Source organism: Penicillium odoratum (assembly GCF_028828045.1).
Source record: "Penicillium odoratum strain IBT 22623 chromosome Unknown utg000005l_segment0_segment0, whole genome shotgun sequence".
Taxonomy (NCBI): Eukaryota; Fungi; Ascomycota; class Eurotiomycetes; order Eurotiales; family Aspergillaceae; genus Penicillium; species Penicillium odoratum.
Window position 1 is genome coordinate 2,443,101 of NW_026643147.1, and position 22,011 is coordinate 2,465,111.

At 46.4% G+C, this 22,011-nt stretch overlaps 8 protein-coding genes across 8 annotated transcripts; 5 read left to right on the forward strand and 3 right to left on the reverse strand.

The window, feature by feature from the left end:
• Positions 1-2,638: 2,638 nt before the first annotated feature.
• N7520_006454 (hybrid sensor histidine kinase/response regulator) lies at positions 2,639-6,459 on the forward strand (the record flags this gene model as incomplete). Its single annotated transcript, XM_057140388.1, has 5 exons — positions 2,639-2,853; positions 3,030-3,171; positions 3,243-4,444; positions 4,513-6,153; positions 6,201-6,459. 5 exons carry the CDS (start codon positions 2,639-2,641, stop codon positions 6,457-6,459), a joined length of 3,459 nt encoding a protein of 1,152 aa, XP_056994394.1.
• A 1,140-nt stretch (positions 6,460-7,599) lies between these two features.
• Positions 7,600-9,017, reverse strand: N7520_006455 (uncharacterized protein; the record flags this gene model as incomplete). The annotated part of the gene is made up of 4 exons (XM_057140389.1): positions 7,600-8,157; positions 8,228-8,413; positions 8,469-8,811; positions 8,866-9,017. 4 exons carry the CDS (start codon positions 9,015-9,017, stop codon positions 7,600-7,602), a joined length of 1,239 nt encoding a protein of 412 aa, XP_056994395.1.
• Positions 9,018-9,246: 229 nt separating this feature from the next.
• On the reverse strand, positions 9,247-10,119 carry N7520_006456 (uncharacterized protein; the record flags this gene model as incomplete). The annotated part of the gene is made up of 2 exons (XM_057140390.1): positions 9,247-9,892; positions 9,962-10,119. 2 exons carry the CDS (start codon positions 10,117-10,119, stop codon positions 9,247-9,249), a joined length of 804 nt encoding a protein of 267 aa, XP_056994396.1.
• Positions 10,120-10,364: 245 nt separating this feature from the next.
• On the forward strand, positions 10,365-11,393 carry N7520_006457 (uncharacterized protein; the record flags this gene model as incomplete). The annotated part of the gene is made up of 1 exon (XM_057140391.1): positions 10,365-11,393. One exon carries the CDS (start codon positions 10,365-10,367, stop codon positions 11,391-11,393), a length of 1,029 nt encoding a protein of 342 aa, XP_056994397.1.
• Positions 11,394-11,777: 384 nt separating this feature from the next.
• Positions 11,778-15,393, forward strand: N7520_006458 (uncharacterized protein; the record flags this gene model as incomplete). The annotated part of the gene is made up of 9 exons (XM_057140392.1): positions 11,778-11,820; positions 11,875-11,881; positions 11,926-12,504; positions 12,568-12,891; positions 12,940-13,076; positions 13,127-13,211; positions 13,267-13,399; positions 13,455-14,438; positions 14,503-15,393. The coding sequence occupies 9 exons, from the start codon at positions 11,778-11,780 to the stop codon at positions 15,391-15,393; spliced, it is 3,183 nt and encodes a 1,060-aa protein (XP_056994398.1).
• Positions 15,394-16,412: 1,019 nt separating this feature from the next.
• On the reverse strand, positions 16,413-16,721 carry N7520_006459 (uncharacterized protein; the record flags this gene model as incomplete). The annotated part of the gene is made up of 2 exons (XM_057140393.1): positions 16,413-16,434; positions 16,537-16,721. 2 exons carry the CDS (start codon positions 16,719-16,721, stop codon positions 16,413-16,415), a joined length of 207 nt encoding a protein of 68 aa, XP_056994399.1.
• Positions 16,722-18,072: 1,351 nt separating this feature from the next.
• On the forward strand, positions 18,073-18,794 carry N7520_006460 (protein transporter TIM17; the record flags this gene model as incomplete). Its single annotated transcript, XM_057140394.1, has 5 exons — positions 18,073-18,141; positions 18,206-18,334; positions 18,393-18,443; positions 18,503-18,676; positions 18,753-18,794. 5 exons carry the CDS (start codon positions 18,073-18,075, stop codon positions 18,792-18,794), a joined length of 465 nt encoding a protein of 154 aa, XP_056994400.1.
• A 615-nt stretch (positions 18,795-19,409) lies between these two features.
• Positions 19,410-20,750, forward strand: N7520_006461 (isoaspartyl peptidase/L-asparaginase; the record flags this gene model as incomplete). The annotated part of the gene is made up of 1 exon (XM_057140395.1): positions 19,410-20,750. The coding sequence occupies one exon, from the start codon at positions 19,410-19,412 to the stop codon at positions 20,748-20,750; it is 1,341 nt and encodes a 446-aa protein (XP_056994401.1).
• Positions 20,751-22,011: the final 1,261 nt, after the last annotated feature.

A 22,011-nucleotide genomic window follows, 5' to 3' on the forward strand; every position in this document is an offset into this window, starting at 1 on the left:
GAACCCCCGGCTGTCGTGTGAGAGACGACGATGTTAGCCACTACACCATATCGGATTCAGATATAAAAATGGCCCAGTTTACGCCATAAGTTAGTTGATCTAATCACTCAAAAATATCACCTCCATACTTCCTAATTGAGAAAATAAAACTCTGTAGTCTACGGAATCCTCTGTGTGTATATAGTATATATGGTGTATTTTGAGGGGGAACCTAAAAATGAAGCAGTCATCATAGCTAAATCTAGTGATATCCTAACGAAAAGTACTGGTCAGAATTTTTAATAATTATATACTCCGTACTCCGTACTAGAGAGGATCTAGAAAAAATATACTGTAAGTCCCAAGGCGGTGTAGGTTGGAAGTACCTTTCCAAATACAGAGGGGCGGGGGAGTGGATTGAGCAAGTCCCTTTCCAAACTCTTAGTCTTATTCCAAATTTGCCTGTCTTTTTGGCCCCTCGACTGATATTAGGCGATCCCCTTTACCTGTATTACACCAGTTTACTCACCTGTAAACATCCCTCCTCAAATTGAAATATCACTGAGAAAAGGTACCTACCCTACCTATACCAATGCAACATAGTACTAATCGAGATAGAATAAAATGCCCTCCTTCCTCATTCTAGCACCGATGCTAGTAGCATTAATATTCTACTTCGTGACAAATCACTACGCACTTGCCGTGCGATTTGTTTTATATCAACAGTTTTTCGGAAGTCGGATTATCGATCGGATTGCAATGAATTGTAGTCATGGTGATAATGATAGTGGAAGCAGTATTCAATGTACCGCTGATATCTTCAACTATCTCATTGGGATTTTGATGGTGAGAATGATAACAATTGAATTTATTTCACGGTATCAGTATCAGAATCCAGTTCCATAAATCTACAACTATGGGATCTGTGGGTATATTTTCGCTTTAACAAGACGGAGTTAATGAGGTATCAATTAGTATCTACATTACTACTTATGATGCCAAATCAGGAAATATGCTTGAAATGGCTAGATTTATCAATTTATCCCCGCCGGATACTGAAATGAATATAGAGATTAAGGGTATTAGCAGTATTGAATGGCGATGTGAACGATACGAGAAGCCAAGCTTGAAAACATTCTATACATTCGAAAAGTTACTTGATCAAGTTATATATTTGAAGGCTTTAGTAAACAGTAAACAAATGGCTTTCAAGTTAATAGTGGCTTGAAACATCGCTTGGGTTTAGGAAAAACCCATATATCTTCTGTTGGAGTATTTGAAGTGAGTACCTAGATATCTGTCATTATTTCTAAGTCACTAAAATAAGGACTAGGGAGTTTCTGAGTCGTCGTGAGAGAGGCGACCTGAATCCCGGTGTTATGAAGAATGTGTCACATAACAGATGAAGATCGTTTATCTTGCGGCACGTACAGCCCAGAGCAGCTTCATGGACATCTTTTGGCGATCGATATTGACTGGTCTCCATCAAGACCTGACGAAGATGGTTACAATGGCCAACTCAAAATTCATATAGCGGCAATATTCTACCGACTCTACGAATTCATGTCCATGGGGTATTCACTGAAGGACATTTGGCGGGACTTCCATTTTGTGTCCATTTTGTGAATACTAACAAGCTACACCCAGCCTCCTGGGAGGAGCCACAAGCTTGGTGCGTTACACACCTTGATCAGCCTGTATTGCCTTATAGTTGAGATCTTTAAAATAGATCACGAGATTTTTAGTCCTGTGATTTCTCACCTTGTCCTCTTTCTGTCACCAGAGATCATCCCTGGCTACATTCATCCTGACGGACTGCTTGTCCTGAAAATTGAACATTGCTCTGAGTCGCTACTTATACCGTTGACACGCGGCGGTACTTCTAGATGTAGATACAACGCAAAAATATTGCGAGAAATACTTTGACATTGTTGAACGCAGGTTCTTGTGTCTTCTTTTCGAAGTTTTGTACGCCACCCTATTTCACTGCGAGAAATCTTTATGACTTTGCCGCCGCACTTTTCACCCCCGATCACCCCGCTCTCCTTTACTGCCTTGTGGCAAGGATTGGTGAGCCATGCTCCATCTACAGTAGCGATATCAGAGGGCTGGATGGTAGGATCTAAGTAGTTGAACGTGCGGATATGAAGAGATAGTATTCATTAGAACTAGGATCTGAATGCTCACGCTTGTTGCTAGCGAAACGAGACACTATGAGGGGAGAAATACTGCCTGCATGAAGGCGGTAGGCGGTATTGGTAGACTGCACCTGTTACATCTTCGCACGAATTCGGTTCAGTGGCGGGTAATTACAATCATCAAAGTTAGACTACCCTGGAAGATTGATGTGAGCTCTTACATTTATTTTGACCGCCCCCAGCACCGCTCTGTATTTTGCCGGACCTAATGCTCAAAGATTATGTCGGCTAACATAAAAATGACATCATTTGGGTCCCGGGAGGCAATCGTCTCGGCTACGCTAACCCAAATTGCATATACTGAGTCGAGAACAAGGCAGGGCTTGGGCAGTTCCTTATGGGCCGTGAAATTCTTAATCGACTCTTCAGCTCTCATTTCTTCACTGGTCTTGCTCTGCTATCTTCACTCCCAATGCTAGTGATCCTGGCTGCCAAAAAACCTCCCCAGAAAAACCAGCATGATGAATGCGCAGCAGGTTTGTGATGGCGGCGATCTGCGCGCCCGGGAGATGTTCCATTATTTTCAGCCGGACAATCCAGCCCTGATGCCGACCGGGCAGCACCCGACTCGATCATGCGAATCTCCCACTACTCAAAAATCAAGTCCAAATTTGGTGTTGACGGCTCTAGCGCAGTTGGCTGCCATAAAACTGGGGGTTCAGCGCACGGTCATCAGGTACGAACAATTGAAGGATATCCACCAAACGCACACCTATCTTAAAACGACTCGATCGACTTGCCCTAAGATCGCCCCCCTTCCCCCCGCGAATGAAATAGCTATATCTTTTTCATGACGCAAAGGTTGGAAATCATCGTCCAAGATTGTTACTTACCTTGTGATAATTCGTCCAGTCTAATCGATCGGGAAACCCTTTATGTGGTAGCAGAAGCGTCACGATCCCTGAATCTGGCAAACAATGACCAATATGACAGTGTTGGTGATGGTCTCTGGGTGGGTTGTTCGCGTGGGCCCGTTGCGGGAACTTTGTGCGAGGTATAAACCTTCAATTCAGATGAAAAAACTCCTTAGGATGATTATGGCTCACATTCCTTGATTGGATGCAGGAAACCATTTCGTTAAATCCCTTGGAAGGGAAGCACGCGTTCTTCATCGTAGAGGATCTGAAGCAGCATCCGACTTATTGCAATTTGCCCTGCGTCGCCAAAGATCCGCATTTCCGGTATTACGCCGGCACGCCACTGAAAACCGGAAACGGTATCAATATTGGGAGTTTGTACGTGATTGATCCTCGACCGGATCACAATTTAAGTGATCTTCACAAAGAAATACTTGGAAATATCGCGGATGCGGTGATGGAATATCTGGAGACTTCCCGTCAGTCGTTAGAGGCAAATCGCTTGACGAAGCTATTGGCTGGATTGAATACCTTTGTGCAAGGTTCGGCTGGATCCGAAACATCGTGCGACTCAACAATGCACAGAATCAGCCCACCCAACTCTCTCAAATCATATAATTCACCGCTACCTTCGTCAACTCGACCGGATGATGAAAATGTTGCTGATGGCGGGACTACTACAACACACAATTCTTTACCACGATCGAAGACAGGAATGCGCTCAGATAACAGCGATAACAGGGCACAGCGGTCATTTCAGCGTGCTGCCAACGTGATGCGAGAAAGTCTGAATCTGGGCTCAAACGGTGGTGTGGTTATCGTCGGCACCGGGGAAGACATCGACCAAGAATCTTCCGATGTTTCAGACGGGGAAAAGGAGAAGAAAGTGGCCAAATTATGGGCGGTGTCGGACACCAATCATCAGCCCATCAAAACCCGGAAAGAATTTGATTCGTACCCAGCATCAGAAATGGAATCAAGTTTTCTACGCCGAATGATACGACATCACCCGCGAGGTGGGCTATGGTACCTGCATTACGATGGGGTAGCGTTTTCATCAGATGAAGATGGATCAGGTTCGGGGAGCATGAAAGATATTCAGACTGACTGTCAACCACCATTATCAGTGCATCCTGAGTCGCTCAGATCGTTGCGTGAGAAGGATCTGCAGTCGATGAAGAGGAATTTTCCCAGCGCGACGCGAGTTATTTTCTCTCCCCTCTGGGACTCTCTCAATTCACGATGGTTCGGTGGTGTTTTTTGTTGGAGTCGAGCTGAAACTCGAGTTTTCAGTCCACATGTCGATCTGGGCGGACTCTTTGGGTTTGGCTCATCTCTAATGGTCGAGCATAGTCGTATTCGGAGCGAAGAGTCGGCCAAGCAAAAGGGTGATTTCATTAGTACTATATCGTGAGTACTGCCGGGCCTCTTATCTCTCTACTTTGCTTTGGACATTTCTGATCACAGAGCTATTAAAGACATGAATTACGAAGCCCACTGCACGGAATCTTGGCATCCACCGAGTTACTCTTTGAGCATGCACATTCCGAATTTGCTAAACGGCTTCTTGACACCATCCGTGCCTGTGGTCAAACCCTCCTCGAAACATTTGACCAGATCTTGGATTTTACCAAAATTAATACATTTGAGAGGGAGCCAACGAAATCCAGCTCGCCCCATCGACGCCACCCACGTGAAAGATCCCATTCATTAAATCTCGTTAAGCTGGTTGATGTCCTTGCAGTCATTGAAGAAGCCGTTGAAAGCGTCTGCTCTGGACAGGCCCTATCGAGTATTATGAATGGAGGCAGTGCCTCGAATCAACTTTGGCAATTGGATCCCAAAGATTATGCCTCGAAAGAATCGAAAACCACAGATGACGAACAAGTGGATGTGTTTCTCGATGCTGCGCCCCAGAATTGGCTCTATGTATTGGAGCCAGGTGCTCTGAGGCGTGTGGTCATGAATGTGTTTGGAAACTCGTTGAAGTACACGGAGTCCGGGTCTGTTTCCCTTCATATTCAGACTCAGATGTCAAAGAACGACCGCCCAGTCCTTCTGATGACATTTTCCGACACGGGCCGGGGCATTTCAAATGACTACCTTCGTTCCAACGTTTTTACCCCGTTTTCACAAGAGAACCCAATGTCACCAGGTGCAGGGCTTGGTCTCTCACTAGTTCGAGGCATACTTCATTCGCTGGGTGGAAAGATTGATATCAAAAGTCAACTGGGCGTGGGTACTGTGGTGAAGATAATATTCCCTCTTACAGACCCTCAACAGCACCGGCTTCGTGAAGCCCCATCTTCTGTTCAGGGCTTGTCATCACCTTCTTTGACAACTATCGACCATGTTGCCACAAAGCTAGAAGGGAGCAGGGCTTTCTTCTATCCCACCGAAAATTTCCATTCCAGCAAGTCCTCATCTTATATGATCAAAAAATATCTAATCAACTGGTTCCGCATGGAAAGTGGAGAACAAGGCGTTCCTAATACAGGCGATTTGGTGGTTCTCGAGGAGCGTCATTTGGATCAACTCCCGAGTGCATATCGTCAATGCCGACTTTTGATCCTGTACCATAGAAATCCTAACCTATTGTCAACGGTGAACTCGATGAAAGAACAACCGAAAAACTCAACATGGTTGATTCTTCCGTGTGGGCCTCACCAACTAGCCAGGACATTGTTAGGCTCCCTTCAGAACTTACAGTCAAGCAGTACCCATATATCCGATAGCACAGTGCAGCATGACCAGAGTGACAAAAATTTGGGCTCAAACCCAACTGATCCACGGGGTACAGCAGCTCTCCTTTCACAGCATGAAGCACGGCTTCAATCAATCAGCCCCTCTCCATTGGTCACGTCTATCCCAAATAATGAAATCACGGCGCCCGCTATTATGGAAGTTGGATTGCCAATCCACACAAGGAGAGATATCCAGGAAACGCATGATCCCTCGCTGACTGAAGCAAATGATGCTCCTCGAGTCCTCTTGGTAGAGGACAACGCTATAAATCTCGCGCTCCTCAAAAGATTTGTTTCCAAAACACGGACGCAAGTACTGCACAGTGCTGTGAATGGTGCAGAAGCCGTTGAACTGGTTCAGAAAATGCCTCTAGGGTATGATTATATCTTCATGGGTGAGTTGTCTCTTATCTGATCCCCAGCTTCTCGAGTATTTCCCTACAAGTCCTGACAAGCCTACGCGCCACAGATATGTCAATGCCTGTTATGGATGGGTTTGAGGCAAGCAAAGAGATTCGGTCAATAGAATCAAAACGACAGACTGTATCTCCTGCACGTATAATTGCCCTCACTGGCCTAGGATCAGATGAACATATCTCGAAAGCTTATGCGGCGGGTGTCAATGTCTTTCTCCGAAAGCCGGCTTCTCTCAAAGATATAATGACCCTGCTAGGAAAGTGAGACAAATCTGAAGACCATTTGACTTGGGCAGCATCACCGGGTCATTCACTGAGACCGCTGCGCCCAGTTCCGGGTGCTAAAAGGGTAAAGGCCATTGACAATTCCTAGCTCTGGGGATCGGAATGAATAGCGCAATCAAAATTAGAAAAACAAGAATCCCAATAATATACTTCATATACTAATCAATTTCCGCTATACGCTATCAATTTTCCAGGGCAATTTGATGATCGTATGTAGTTGCGCATATTTCCTTCAAATGTTGGTCTTAGTAATAAAAATAGCATCATTCGGCCCAAATATATTGAAGACTCCCAAAATGTTCGAGTTTCGAACAGCTATTACGGACGCTATAAACCGTTTATTTAAAATAAAGAGAAGTACAGGACTTTAAAAGTTGGGCTATCAATTGGTATCACATCTTGAATTTTTGTCAAAAAGTTTGTTGTTGAAGGGTCAGCTCAAGGACACCATTCATTTGATAGAGAAGCTCCTAGCTCGCGCAACAATACTAGCTAGGGAAGATCTAGTGATCGAACTCAATTACATTAGCTAAGAAATTGAAGTACCACTGAAAGCCAGAGATGGGAGGAGTTCCGAATGGCAGAAATGCTCATCTTCAGATGATCTAGAGGCACTGCATTGCCTCGAGTGCTTGATGATGGGTCCGAGGATAATATTGCTTAAGTACTATTGAGTACTTTATCTCGGAGGAAGTCCATTTATGAATGCAGCTCGGATTATGCACTTCACGTCCGCGTTTTTCCGATTAGATATTTATACTTTGCTGCCATGTTGTCGCCAGTGTTGATTTTTAACTGCAGAGCTCGAAGATCCTTCAGACTATCACTGGCAATATCTGAGTATTCCTTTTTTTCACAAGTTTTCCACATAACAAAAGTACCTGATTTCACTTTTTTCCTTTGATGCTCTTTATATTTATCTGTCCTTTTCCCTTTCTATCTTCATAAGTTTTAGTTTTTCTTATTATCCTGCCGTTAAAAATTGTAAAGAGTTAGAAAGTGACGCTTGAATAAGCCCTCTTTGTGAGATCTGGAGTTTTAAGGAAGAACATACTTTTTCACAGGACCGCCCTTTATTCCTCCGGTGCCAGCTTCACCTGACGTTCCTTTTTTAATCTTCTCAGTGATGTCCCATATCATTAACGATATCAAACGAACCTGGCAAGGTGTTACACATTTCCATCCCGGTATGATGAATTGGGTGCATTGACGTTCCATCGGGTACGTCGACTTTCTGACCATGGATCTCTAATCCAAGGAAATTCTTGGAAGTCGAACCATCACCAATCTTGGTAGATTTGGTGTCCTTGTTTGCTGCTTTCATTTTGATATCTTTCTTCCAGACTGCTCGGGCAACGAATAAGGGGCCATACTCTGTAGCGATGTCTTCCTCCGTAGCGATGTTGCTCTCTGCACGATTTTGGCTTGTAATTACTGCAGCCTTGCCATGTTTTATTGCCCACAGTAGAATCAAGATATCACAGGCAGCCTGGAGACGCTTTTGGGGGACAGATAGGTCATATTCTGCTGATACCTTATAAAGGATCGCGAAATTCTCTGGGGCAACGTCATCATCATTGCTGCCTTCGGGTTTGGTTTTGATCCAATCGAGATAGCTTTTTGGGAAACGAGCAGTGTGGATTGTCAAAGTATGATGGATCACATGGATTACAAAGGCCTAGAGGTATTCCATAATTACGAGTCAGATTCAAAAACATGGGGGAACATAGACTGGGAAGGTAACTCACATCATGATATTTTGCAGTCGTCTCTGATACCGATGGTTTATCAAGTGCCGCGGTCAGCCAATTTCCTTGGAGTGTGTCCACATCCTCCAAATACGCCATGTTCATCTCAGCAGCTGTCAATAACTGAGAGAAAATTTGACTGAAGACATTGAGGTCTCTACTCTTGGCAGTGTTGAGACGTTTTGTCTTGGATAATCTGTTAGCAATGGAGAGAAATCAATGCAGAAAGAAAGCAATTTACCTCGTATCGAATAATAGGGACAGTGCCAAATCGACTCCTATCAGAGGAAACATGTGACCTTTCCTCATCAAGAGGCACTTCCATGTAAATGGCATCGTCCTTTTTTTCTGTTGGCTTCTCAAAAGGAATCTCTTCTTCACCACCAGCCGCCGATTGCACTTCCGTCTTACTTTCTTTCGGACCTCTCTTCACCCATTTAACGTAGGGCGCGCGTCCTTCCCTATTATCATCGGCAGGTCCATGTCCGGAGGTACCTGCCCGGCTGATATAAACATAGCCGTCATCTTCTATGTCACACAACAGTCCACCCACGTACATGTTTCTTTTCACCTTACCAGGGGTACTGTCAGAGAGTTAACTTAGAGGATCAACTCGCCAGTGTTTCTTCATGATTTACCTTCTATATTCATCTCTGCTATCGCAGATGATTGAGAAAAGGAGAAGAATCACTTCCATAAAGCGATGGAGTAGTTGCTCGGATGTTGTCTCTTCTTGCTCTTCTTCGTTGACGGTTGTTTCATCTAATCGTGATAGTCCATGTTCCGCCATTGTGTCTCTGTCTTCTTGCGAGGTTTCTTCCCTGCCTTCCTTTTTGTGATCATAATTCAACTCAGCCTGGCCCCTTGAGAGAAGGTCTCGCAGTGCTGTGAAGAAAAGACACCATGGATTTAGTAGAAACCAGGACATATGTGTTGAAGAGAATTGAGAGAGCTCCTCAAATGTAGCCACGGTGAGTTCATCTAATATCCGCCTCACAACTATTCCATGATCAGCCAAGTTAACGAATAATAACCTTCATGAAGTACATACTATACCGTTCCTTGATCCTTTCAATCACTTCCTTTTCCAATTCCTCGAATCTGTAGGGGATAATAGCCGCCAGATCGACACCAAATAGTGGAACACAAGAGAGATCTATTAGATTCTCAAAAATCCATTGCGAGGCTGAGCGGCCTGACTTTGCCTCCTTTTCCTTCTTCTTCCGCGTCTTTTCCAACTCCATCTCCCTCGCTTTCTGCTCTGGCCCTTGAGGTTTGGAGATACTATTGCGAATCGTATCTCGTTTCATTCTACGTTTCAAGTATAACGCGCACAGAGCTTCGGGTGTTGTGGGTGGTTTTGGAGTATATTCGAATACATTACCAGTGAACTTGGCATCCTGGGAAAATTCCCCTTCTGGGTTTGTGATTTTTCGAGTTCGATAAAGAAGAGCCTCTGACAGCTGAAGTGGCTTTTTAGCGCTTCTCTCAATAGGCTTAGTCCAGGCATCCGATACACTTTTGTTCTTGCGTGCTAAATTGTAGCTGGCAACAAAAACATCGTTCCAGCCTTGTCTGTCCTTGAGCTCCTGTAGATTGCTGTCATTACTGACAGTTTGGCTAGGCGTGCGCAGATTTGGTAGATCATCATCAATGATCTTTTTCCTGACGACTTGTTAGATAACTACAAGGAAGGTAGGTTGACGATGGTTGACGAGGGAGGGGCATGAATACCTCGCTTGATTTTTCAATTGGAAATAATGTGCGTCTGAAAGAAAGTTCGTATTGCGATTTGGCCGAAAGGGCAAAGTGGCGTTGACCTTTTGAGGTTGCTTGTATTCCCAATTCGAGCTATTCCCCCAGCCATCATCTGGTGGTGTCTCGATATTCATGGTGTTGGTTGACACCGGTCACAGTGTAGTGTGGTTTTACCAGAATATTGAGTTCGTAAGGGAAGGATCGGAGTAAGAACCCGTAAAGAGTATCGTCCATGGAATAATCGCTGATAAATAGGGCGCACATCACCTCAAGTCCATCCGGAATCCATTCACTCTCCGACGACCACATAATACTAGCCTCCTACTCTTTTCAGCTTCGGGGCATGCTATCGCGACTCTGAATCGTGCCAATCTCCACAATGAGCAAGACTAAGCGGCTGGCTTCTCTGACAGCCGACACATTGGATCCAGAGACCTTCGATCCACTCATCCCCCGCGTGGCGCAGCAGGCTATCACACGAACACCAATATGGCTACCTTGGCAGGCTCGTATTCTGCCATTGGGCATGTTTTTCCGGTCGGGGGCTACAACTGAGCCCGACGGAAGTGAATATCCATTCGCCTCAGAAACTGCATTTGATGTGAATTCGCTCAGTTCTGCGTCGGTTCGGTTCACCACTGACGACGACAGTGGTCGTTTCCGGTCTTCCGAGGCTATGAGCTCCTCGGCATCAGCGGACCATCTTAGCGTTGGCGTCGGGGCGGGGGCGGATCTAGGCTTTTTGGAGGCTAGCGTCTCCGTCAATTATGACCGAGAAGTGTTGCAAAATAGAGACTCTAACAAAGCGTCAGTGACAACCAGCTACCGAGCTGGCACTGTAGCGTTCTCCCGTCCACCTGAGCTATCCGAGGACGCATTTCGGGTCTTGCAAAAGGAGGGCATGGAAGCGTTCAAGGCAGAATTTGGCGACTATTATGTGGGGGGCTACCGAATCGGAGGTGATGCCTCGGTTCTTTTCACCACAGATGCAAGCAGGCGATCCGAGACGGAGGCAAAAAAAGTCAGCATTAGTGTTAAATCTTTGTTTGGCGACTATCATGAAGAGGACGCCACCAATATGTCAAGCTCGGAGGAGAATTTTGAGGTCCACATTAGCGCTTATTCGACCCTCGAACAACTGCTCATTGTGGAGACCGTGCAGACGGGAACCCCGAGGTTCCAGGCCGTGTTAGAACAGGGGCGTGGGATCCACCGGCGATCTCAAGACCTGAGAAATTGCGTGGCTTTGGTTCTGCAGGAACTTGGCGTGAGGAGTGGGAAACGGGTCACGCCACAACAGTGCAGTCGACTATGCGAACACGCACTTGTAGTGGAGCTAGTTTTGATGCCCGTGGAAACGCTTCGACAAGTTCGAGCATGGTCTATTCTCCAGGATTGTGAGGAATAATTAGTTGTTTGACTGTGGTACAGTATAGGTAAATTTGGGTATTGAATATCACCCTTGAGACAATTGGCCCCTATTCAATGGTCGGTAAAATAATATCATTCCATGTCTAGGCTGATTACTACGGCTGAATTCTAAAGCCTCAAGATGCGCCATTGAAACAAGATAGCAATGTTGTCGGGTGGACCCGTCATAGTGCAGAGTAACTCCATGTTAGAATCGTTATGAAATTTTAGGCCTGCCTCCTGGTGCCAGGTGGTATCACCTGATGAGCTTGCAGAAAACCTAAATAGTTGAATTGAATCCCTTGCTCTCAATGAAGTTCAGCTCGAAAAATCAAATTTCATACCAATTTTGGAGCTGCCTTCTGATACCTGATATATCATTATGGCCTTGCTTCTCGCGCCATACAACAATGGCATGCGCCTTGGTGTGTCTTTCTCTGCATGCTCCAATGTTGGCTAAACTAACTGAAGTGCTGTAGGTCAAGGGTAAGTGACACAAGGTCTCCATGAAACATCAACTGATAGTATAGATTCAATTCATATACCCAGCAGATCTGCATTGACGATGCGGTTGTGATCGATCCGGATCGTGTTGACAACTCAGTCACTAACGATGGCTTCACCATGCGTGAGCTGCGCTACGCGATTGGTGCTCGGCGTGACGAGAACGCAGACAGTGAGAGTGAAGATGATGAAGGATACTTGCCTCTACCAGCGCCGGCGAAGTCGACGGCTTCTCCCGTTGATGATGCTTCCAATGCTTCATCAACTGCAATCATAGTTGAAAACAAGCCTAAAATGGGACCAGCACCCCCAACGATACTGGATAGCATGACAATTCAGCTGAATCAAGATATTCAGACAGTCAGAACTCTTGTCACAGATATTGCTACGCTGGAGGCTGCTATTGAAGAGGCAACTGATACCGATAGCGATTTGATCAAAAGGAAATCCCTACTTCTTGAAAAGAAGCGAATGCGTCTGGCTCGTCTGAAGACCACCGGGAATGGTCTAAGATCAGCAGATCCCCGTAAAGCCAGACGGCAGCTAGCCCAGCGAGGACCCAGCCAAATTGTTTCCTACAATTCCCGGTTTGTGAACAAGATAAGGTCAGTGCCTGGAAGATTAATAGACATCACAGTCTGATATGGGATATTAATATAGATAAACAGTGAGGTAACCGACGACATGAACATCTCGGGTTCTCTTTCAATCAAGTATGGAACTATTGGTGGTTCTGGCAAGGGATCTTTCGTCGACTCGGACAAGTTCAAGGAGAGCGACCTGAACTTTTTCATTAGTGTCAAGGTCGTCAATCAGAGCATCAATATCAAGGATGCCCTGGTTTTTCAGGGACTGCCCTCTGTAGACGACATGAACTTTCGCTCTGTGTTTGGAGATACTTTCATCTCGGGATTCATGGAGGGTGGTGAGTTTAATGCCCTGGTGAGCATGAAAGTTCTCAACAAAGAAAAGCGAATGGCTATCGAAGCTGAGTAAGTCCTTCTCGATCCATTTATCTGCCTCCGTACTAACAATAGAAGGGCGAAAATTGCTCTTACTGTTGGTCCTACACAGATCGATGCAGAAGCCAAGGTGGGAATCTCCAAGGCCAATATTTCATCTCAAACAGAGACGACAATCCAGGTTGGCTGGTCTGGAGGAGGTCACATCAAGCCTGGTACTTAGACATTTTCCACCCTCGCTTAAAATAGTATTAATTAGTTGCAGCGGATCAGCCATGGACAATTCAAACTCTGATGGAAACTGCTGCTAGGTTTCCTGACCTGGTCGCCCGGACGCCACAGCGCACCTAGTGAGATTTCGACTCGATATAAGTGGCTACTGAAGATGTATGCTAACTCAAACAGTGCTATAGTCACGAAATACGAATCACTTCGGAGTTTTATGGCCCTCAAGCCCCCCGCGCTCAGTCCGATGTATTATGAGAACGCAGCAATCTACACAAACTCCTTGTTGGATGCGTACATGGATTATAAGAATGTGAATCCTTCTACTTTTCTCCTCTTGGCTGGCTCAAAAAGTCTGACGAAACTAGATTTACCGTACCCTCGGAACCCAACTTGAGAACATCCAAGCTGATACCAAGAAATTTGAGCCTTGGGCCGTTCCCCCAGTGCTTGCCACCAGCGACACTTTGGCCAAAATAGATGATGAATCCAAGTTTGCGGCGGACATCAAAGGACTCGATCTCGCTCGTCGGGCTTGTCGCTTTCAAATGATCAAAATTGTTCAGGAAGTCTCTGAAATCGAGAAAAAGCCAGACTGCGCAGCAGACGAGAAGCGAGGAGAGAAGTTCCAAAGCCCCATTGCCTTCCGCGAGCGTCTTCCTAATGTTAAAGATAAAGAAAAGATGCCACATCTCAAGATCTTTGGCCCTGAAACCGAGTACCCGCCTTTACTACCACGCACCGACAATGATGGAGTTACCGAGGCTGAGTCGCTCAAGGCAGAAAGCTATAAAGCCGAACAGCCAGACGTCAGCGAGTTCCAGAGACTGGCACCCATGGTCGGCTCTCCTCAGGGTACACTTTTTTGCAATCTGGATTTCATAAAGCCGGACTTCAGCCTGCGCACAATCAGTGTTGATGTTCACGGTGGAGTAGTCTCTGGAATCTCCTTGCGGTATGCCAATGGTCTACTAGCTGCCATGGGTACAGCTGGAAAGGGTCCCAAGGTGTCTCTGGTGTTGCATCCTGAGGATGGCGAGAAAATTATTGCATGCTCAATTGAGACCGGCTCTGTCAAGGGTGAATCCAAGGCATTAACACGAGTGACTGCCGTTCGACTCTATACAAACCGGGGTCCTGACTTGCTGGGAAATGCAGAGGACTGGAAGCCTCCTGTTAAAGGAGAGGGTCTTCGTGGGGGTATTCAATTCGAAAATCTTACCCTGACCCATTTTGACCCCCTTCTTGTCAATGCCCATCTGAAGGGCTTCTGGGGTTACGGCTTGACGACATCACACATCCAACCTCAAAGTGGTATATATCGGCTGGCGCCTATTTGGGGTAGCAAAGAGGTGAGTCCCATCGTCTTTATCGAGTTGAATGTTCTATACATACTGACAGATTGCATTTATATAGACCATTACTGCCACCATTGGCGATCCAGTGGACGATAACGTTGATTCGTCCACGATCATTACCGAGGCCGAAGAGCTCGTGTTCAAGGCACAGGAGAGATTTGGCTGGAAAGATGGGGCCCCTGGCCGTAAAGCTTTGTTTGAGCACACCTTTGAAAAGCCAATGCCTATTGTTCCAACGGTAATCTACGGGTTCCGCAGGATTGACGTCGGTGGAAAGGATTCGCCCCGCGTTTCTCTTGCCCTGCAATCCGTGTCAGAAACAGGTTTGACTTTGTCAGCCAAGTCGTTTCTTCATAACACATGGGACCTCCAGGCCAACGTCATGATACTGCCAAATGGCAAGATCCCCTTTCAACACGGAGAAGTCGATGCTAGTGATAATCCGGGTGGACGTACCACGATTCAAAACGCTACGATTCCGGTCGTCTTTTCCGCGCCCTTTAAATCCCCACCAAAAGTCGCGGTTTGGTTTACAGAGATCACACAGCCGCGGGGCGTACGCTCCCTCAAAACCTACATAAGCGATATCACAGAAACTGGGATGGTCGTGCATATTGATACCTGGGCTAGCCGAGAATTTGACTCTGCTCGCGCCGCCTGGCTTGCCTGGCCATCTGAGTTTGACGGTAAGACCATTCGCTCCGATAGCAACGTTTTCCAGACGAATCAAGAAGCATACGAGGCTGCTTGGTATAATGGAAGCTTCAGCAAAGAACCAAAGGTTTTTACCGCAATAGATCATATTGATTTCCCGGAGCATCCAACTGCCACCTTGCGAATGAATGCACAGCATGCATGGGCAACCAAGGATAAACTGAGATGGCACGCAGGAACATGGGATGATACGCCAATGCTCTCAATCGGAATGCGCTGGATTGCTATTGAGTAATGGCAGGCTTGCTAATGCTTCCAAATGATTGACACATTATAATTCATCACTAAATTTGATATCGTTTCTGTTCTAGTAATTATCCATAATAGAGTTTTCTACTTATGAATTTCTCGCACAGTATACAGCCGAGAAGATTGCCTTCCCAATGATATCAAGAACCGCTTCCTGTCAGTATAGACGGATCTAAGTTTCAGAAAGCAAAAAAATGAAAGAATGGGGCGAGCCGGGATTGAACCGGCGACCTCACGATTGACTAATGTCAGACTGTTAGTGAACTTCAGTCGTGCGCTCTCCCAACTGAGCTATCACCCCTTGATTATGTAAACAAGGTGATCGTTTCTAGATTTAATTCACTTCGAACTCGGAACACAATCTTTTCAATCTTGCAAAAAGACTATATAGAATAACCTGAATTAGTTTGGTAGTTAGCATTTTTAGAATGAGTGCGTCTCTGCTCTATGTTGAAATATTTGATAGTAATGAAATTAAAAAATATTTTGAACATATGGGGCGAGCCGGGATTGAACCGGCGACCTCACGATTGACTTATGTCAGACTGCAGTGTACTTCAGTCGTGCGCTCTCCCAACTGAGCTATCACCCCCGTGATTTTATTTTAGCAAAGACTCTGCCATCAAGATCTGCAACAATTATATTTGCATTGTTCATTCATGAATCGGGCAAATTACGAACATTTCAATAATACCTAGTCTATCCTGACTCAGAATGATATCTTGCATCCTATGGACATAATGACAGTGCTTTATTATATATGTACCACTATGAGCACGCCCAGGCGTAGAATGTTCAAATTTTTGAAGTACAGTATGTTTGTTGTCAAAATATGTATATTCGGGTTCGTCCTATTCATACCGACAGAAGCCAAGTAAAGAAGTTGTTGCGAATCCTTGGTCAACTGATGCAAAGATTGGAACTCCCACCGTACCCACTCCATAAATCGCAATGATGGCCTGTCCCCTATCAGACTTCAGATATTCGGTAAACCTGACGATTTCTCTATTTGCGCCGGAACTCCCCACTGGTGTATGAAGATAATAAACAAGACTTCATGAGTGGATGAAACGAATTTGTGGGCAAAAAAAAGAGAGCCCAATTGTTCATGGTATGTCGATTGACTTACTTTAGGAGAGTTGAGCGGTCCATGAGGAGGTATGCACCAGAGGAAGTTGCAAAAGGAAACCGCATCTGCTGGGTTATACGTTGTTTTGATGCACCATTTCGAAGAGATGGAATTTCCCTCCCACAAACGACGATGGCATTGGCGCCAGATTTCTCGTTCTCTGCGCATTGTTGCTCATCCTCCATGTTTGTTATAAAACAGGGACTGACTCGAGGCGATTCGATCAAAAAAATATCGATAGATTTTGCCTGTCTGACGTTGGCTGGATCATGCTCCGAGCCTACTAGTGTATCTGAGGAAAGCCACCTGGGTGTTTCGAGAATGGTTGCAGATCTACTCGATTGAGCCTGGGGATCCTTTCCATCGACAGGTAGTCTCTGGCCAAAGCCCCCGATAGTCCCGTCCCACCTGAAAAAAAATGAGAGTCCTGTTTGATAAATTACTGTTTGCCTTATCGATCGTACCTGCGCCTCCATTTGTGTTGCAATCTAGCGGTTAGTTGAAGTCATATTGTGCGGGGAAGTTTCCTTGACTTACCCAATCCTCAGAACTATCTTGCCTTCTCCAACCATGCCTCTGATGGCATGGAAGAAACATCTCCATATTGTCGAATGGTGTCTCCACAGCGGTAATTTCGAAAGTAGAGGGTGCGTGTATGAAGAAAGGTGGGTTTCTATGGAAATCGGAGGTGCTCCCTGTTGCAATGATTCTACGTTCCTTTGCGGGGTCAGGAATGATGCGCTTGCCCCCAGTACTTAATAACAGTAACTACCTGTGGCCTGGTGCTACAAATACTGGAATGAAATTTCTCGCCCGAATAAAGTCAAGCATAGTCAAGTACTAGATTGGCAATGAAGGTGGTGATTATATGCACAAACTATTGTACTTTGCAGATCTAACCACACGCACCCAATTTGCTTACAGGGAAAGCCTGTGAGGTACACAGCCCTGAATTATTATATAGGATGCATACTATAAACCAGCTGTGAAATCTTAGAATGGAAACCTGAGTATAGCCTGTAGCCTCACAGGTAGGAATTATTCTATAGTGAGCCGCATATCCGATCTAAGGAAGAATTAGGAAAATATGTTAGAAAAGTTCTTTATTGGCACAGCCCGTATTTTCCCTTTGATCCCGGATAGGGCATTTCGCAGGAATGCAACCCTGGTTTATTCCTCAAGCACCCGAATCACAATCGCGCGTGTCAAAGCAAGAAAAAGTTAGTAACTTCGGTGGCGACCGGGTCAATCATCACGTGATATCACGTGTACCCCGGGCCGCAAAGTCGAAGAAAAAGTCGTCGACCCGCAGCCCCGACCTTATCTCGTCCACTTGTTGTCGATTCAGCCTACCTTCCATTACCTGGCCCGCATTGCCATCCACTCGTCGATTTCCCGACCTTTCAATATCCATTAACGGCTTCATATATTTCTATCACACTTGAGACGCTATCTGCCACTCCCGGGTGATCGCGTCACTTTCCCGACCTTCCGACTCGTCATCCCCTTCAACGACCCTCCTCACTTCTACACATAATGGATCACACTCGGGATCCCTGCCCCTGGGTCGCCTTGAGCGATTTCGGTGGTGCTTTCTGCATGGGTGTATGTCACGACCGATGCGTTGTGTCAATCGTGTTGAGTTCGCATAACTGACCGATGTTTACAGGCTATTGGTGGTGCTGTCTGGCACGGTGTTAAGGGTTTCCGCAACAGCCCCTACGGTGAGCGCCGGATAGGTGCACTTACTGCCATTAAGGCCCGCGCGCCCGTACTCGGTGGAAACTTCGGTGTTTGGGTATGGATTACTTTTGACAAGGACCCGGGAATTCAAGCTTGTACTAACAGTCTAATAGGGTGGCTTGTTCTCAACATTTGATTGCGCAATTAAGGGTATCCGAAAGAAGGTACGTCTACTGCTGGAGCTTACCAAGGAGCATATTATTGACGTGAACGGAACTTTTAGGAGGATCCCTGGAACGCTATCACTGCTGGTTTCTTCACCGGTGGTGCCCTCGCCGTCCGTGGCGGTGTCAAGGCCGCCCGTAACTCTGCCATCATGTGTGCCGTTTTCCTCGCGGTTATCGAGGGTGTTGGAATTGGTTTCCAGCGAATGATGGCCGACAACACAAAGCTTGAGGTATGTTAGGCACCTTGAACGCATCGTGACTAACATTAGAATTTGAACTGTTCACTAACTTGGGATCTGACTTTAGCTCCCTCCCCCTCCTCCCTCTGAGCAGAAGGCTCTCGCTTAAACCCCCACTGTCACCAATACGATCGATTCATACTCCCCAGTGGCCTATGGCCCTTCTTTCTCTTCAATATCTGTCTTCATAACATCCCCACATTGAGTCTCTCTTCTCAGGTGTTCGGTTCTGCTTATCATTATTAAACGACATGGCATAGAGTGCTTGTTTTCGTTGTTCTTTACGCTCTTCATACCGCCTTCTCCGGTTCGTGTTTTGGAGCAATGTGTTTTCGTGGACGGCGGGTTTATCCACATGGCTGGTTCAGAAGACCGGCGTATGTGTTCTTTTTATGGCCGGGTGGCCTACTCAAAAGAATTTCTCTGCTCATCTGATGAAAAAAGCGGTTCGGAGACGTGACCGTGGTGGATTCTTGTACATTAACGCATCGCTAACAGGCATAATACACAATTTCTTCGCACATATTGACTCCAGATTCGATTTTTCTATTTGCAATTAACTGCTAACAAAAGATAAGAGCTCGAGCGCTCAAAGAGGTTAGGATATGCTTATCTTTCTAGGCGCAGGTTAGCGGACTTATGGCCGTTTTCCCGCTTTATCCGCACTCTTTCCCCTCACGAATTCCTTGACACTTCGAAACCACTTTCACCTCCAGCCACAGCAATGCCAGAAACCCCTGCGACTTTCAAACCCGCATTGATCCTCCACGGAGGTGCGGGTAATCTCAAACGTGCCACTCTTCCGCCGGAACTTTACGCCGCCTATCACGCCTCACTACAGTCTTATCTCCGCTCTACCAATACGCTCCTCGCCCAGGGCGCCTCGGCCCTCGACGCCGCAGTACATGCTGTATCCCTCATGGAAGATGACGAGCTCTTTAATTGCGGACGGGGCAGCGTTTTCACGACAGATGGTACAATCGAGATGGAGGCCTCTGTGATGGTGACATCGGTACAAGACTCCACGGCCGGCCTGGAAGGCACAATTAAGCGCGGTGCAGGCGTGATGGGCGTGAAGAATGTCCGTCACCCTATTCGTCTTGCGCGCGAGTCTCTGCTACGCACTGGATATCATGTCGATGGCAAGCGGAGCAATGACGGCGGTTGTCTGCATTCTCAACTGCATGGTCCCCACGTGGAGGCATTGGCTCACGAATGGGGACTGGAGTCGAAGCCTGATGAATGGTTCTGGACAAAGCGTCGCTGGAACGAACATCAGCGGGGTTTAAAGGGGGAGGCGGAACCTCTTTCATTGAGTCAAGGGACTGTCGGTTGTGTCTGTCTCGATCAATGGGGTAATCTGGCTGTTGCCACCAGTACTGGTGGAATGACGAATAAACTTCCCGGTCGAATTGGGGACACCCCGACTCTTGGTGCAGGCTTTTGGGCTGAATCGTGGGATGAGGTTGTCTCAAGCGTCAATCTGGCAACGCCGGCGCCTTCTTCTCCATCGCTTGGAGATTGCTTCCAGGAAGCAAAAGGCTGGTTGGCGGACTGTTTACCTCCGTTCCTTAGGGAAGCCCGTTCTCCTGACTACACGTCCCTTTTGAGTGGCTCGCAGATAGATCAGACAGGCTTTTCCTCGGAGAAGCAGGCCTTATGTTATGAGAAAGCGCATTCTAAACATTTCACGAAGCGCGCAATGGCAATATCAGGCACCGGAAACGGTGACTCGTTTCTTCGTGTTGCAGCTGCTCATACAGCAGCTGCAATGCTACGTTTCTCGGCACCCGGTCTTACTCTCGCCGATGCTGTCACTGCAGTAGCTGGTCCTGGCGGTGAGCTGCAACGCTCTGCTGGGCAGCGATGGAACATTACTGGCGAGGGCGAGGGTGGAATTATCGGCATCGAAGCCGATTCCGCACCTCCTGCCCGTGGGCAACTGCGCCGAGGAAAGGTCGTCGCCGATTTCAATTCTGGTGGGATGTGGCGTGCATGGGTTGAGGAGGACAGCACTGGAAGAGATATTGAGAGGATTATGGTTTTTCGAGAGGAGTACCGGTAGACTGCAGGCTGTTCTTAAAGGATAAAGGAGGTTCGATTTGAGTTTGACCCCAGCAAGATACCTAGTTAGAATAACCTTTGATGACCACAATTTCTTTACCCAACACTCTATTCGAATGTTGAAATTATTTCATATTTTATACACAACACATGCACCGAGCAATATATTCCACTGTAGGAGTAACGAGCCTGGAATTCAGGAACCTGCCCAGAGTTCAATCAGTTGGTTCACAAGCCAGTTATCCTCTGCAAGCTAAGTTGGTATAATGACATCAACGATAATCCTGTTTCTGCACTGTGCGTGTCATTCCAGTTCGATCGGTGTAGTTGTGTCCATTTATTCTCCGCCTTCATTTTATATCCCCCAATAGAATGTTGGGTGATACTAGTGGGGCTGGTAAAATGGCAAATCAAGACACTTATGAAGCAATATATGCACCCCTTGCATTCGACCATTGTTTCGGTGTAACCTCGATCATCAGCGACCAGCCATGTTATTTTTGGAGGATTTTATTTAATACTCTCCTAGACTCTACCTCGAGGTCTTCCCATTCTTCCCTTGCTGGATACTCATCAATTGTTACTGTTACCGCGTCCTCTTTGAGCCCTACCTCCTATCAACAAATCTACATTTGAAAAATGATGTTCTACAAATTCCTAGCCTTTACTCTGCTCTCCTGCACTGCCAATGCTGCGGGAGCGGCCAAGGAAAGCATTCGCTCTTAATATTGCATCTGACAGGTAGAGGACTAATCCACACCATATTATAGCCTCCAGCCACTCTATACTCTAAAGAGCCATGCGCAGGGAAGGAGATAAAAATCAAGGCAGATAACACCTGCGTTCTGCTTCCCCTCGATCTGTAAGCACAGCGACGAAACGCCGGATCTTGGAGAACGCTAATGTTCTGCAGGAGAAAAAACATAAACGGCGCTAAGGTCCCGGAAGATGTTGTTTGCGACTATTACACGTGAGTGGCATTTGGCTATTTAATGGAACTTACCAACCATACTGATGCTTCTGTGTAGTGATGAGAAATGCCAGGAGCCACTTTGGATTGGTATGGAGGATGGAGATTATTGCAACTTCAGTGGACCTGAGCTGGAGATCCAGAATAAGACAGTGAGCGTTCACTGCTATGATGGCACAGACTATGAAGAACTGTGAACTGTCACCTGAAGCATGTTTGTGCTTGCCTTCAGAGTTGCTGGCCTATGTGGGGATTGATGAACAACCTTCGTTCTCAATCAAGTCACAGAATG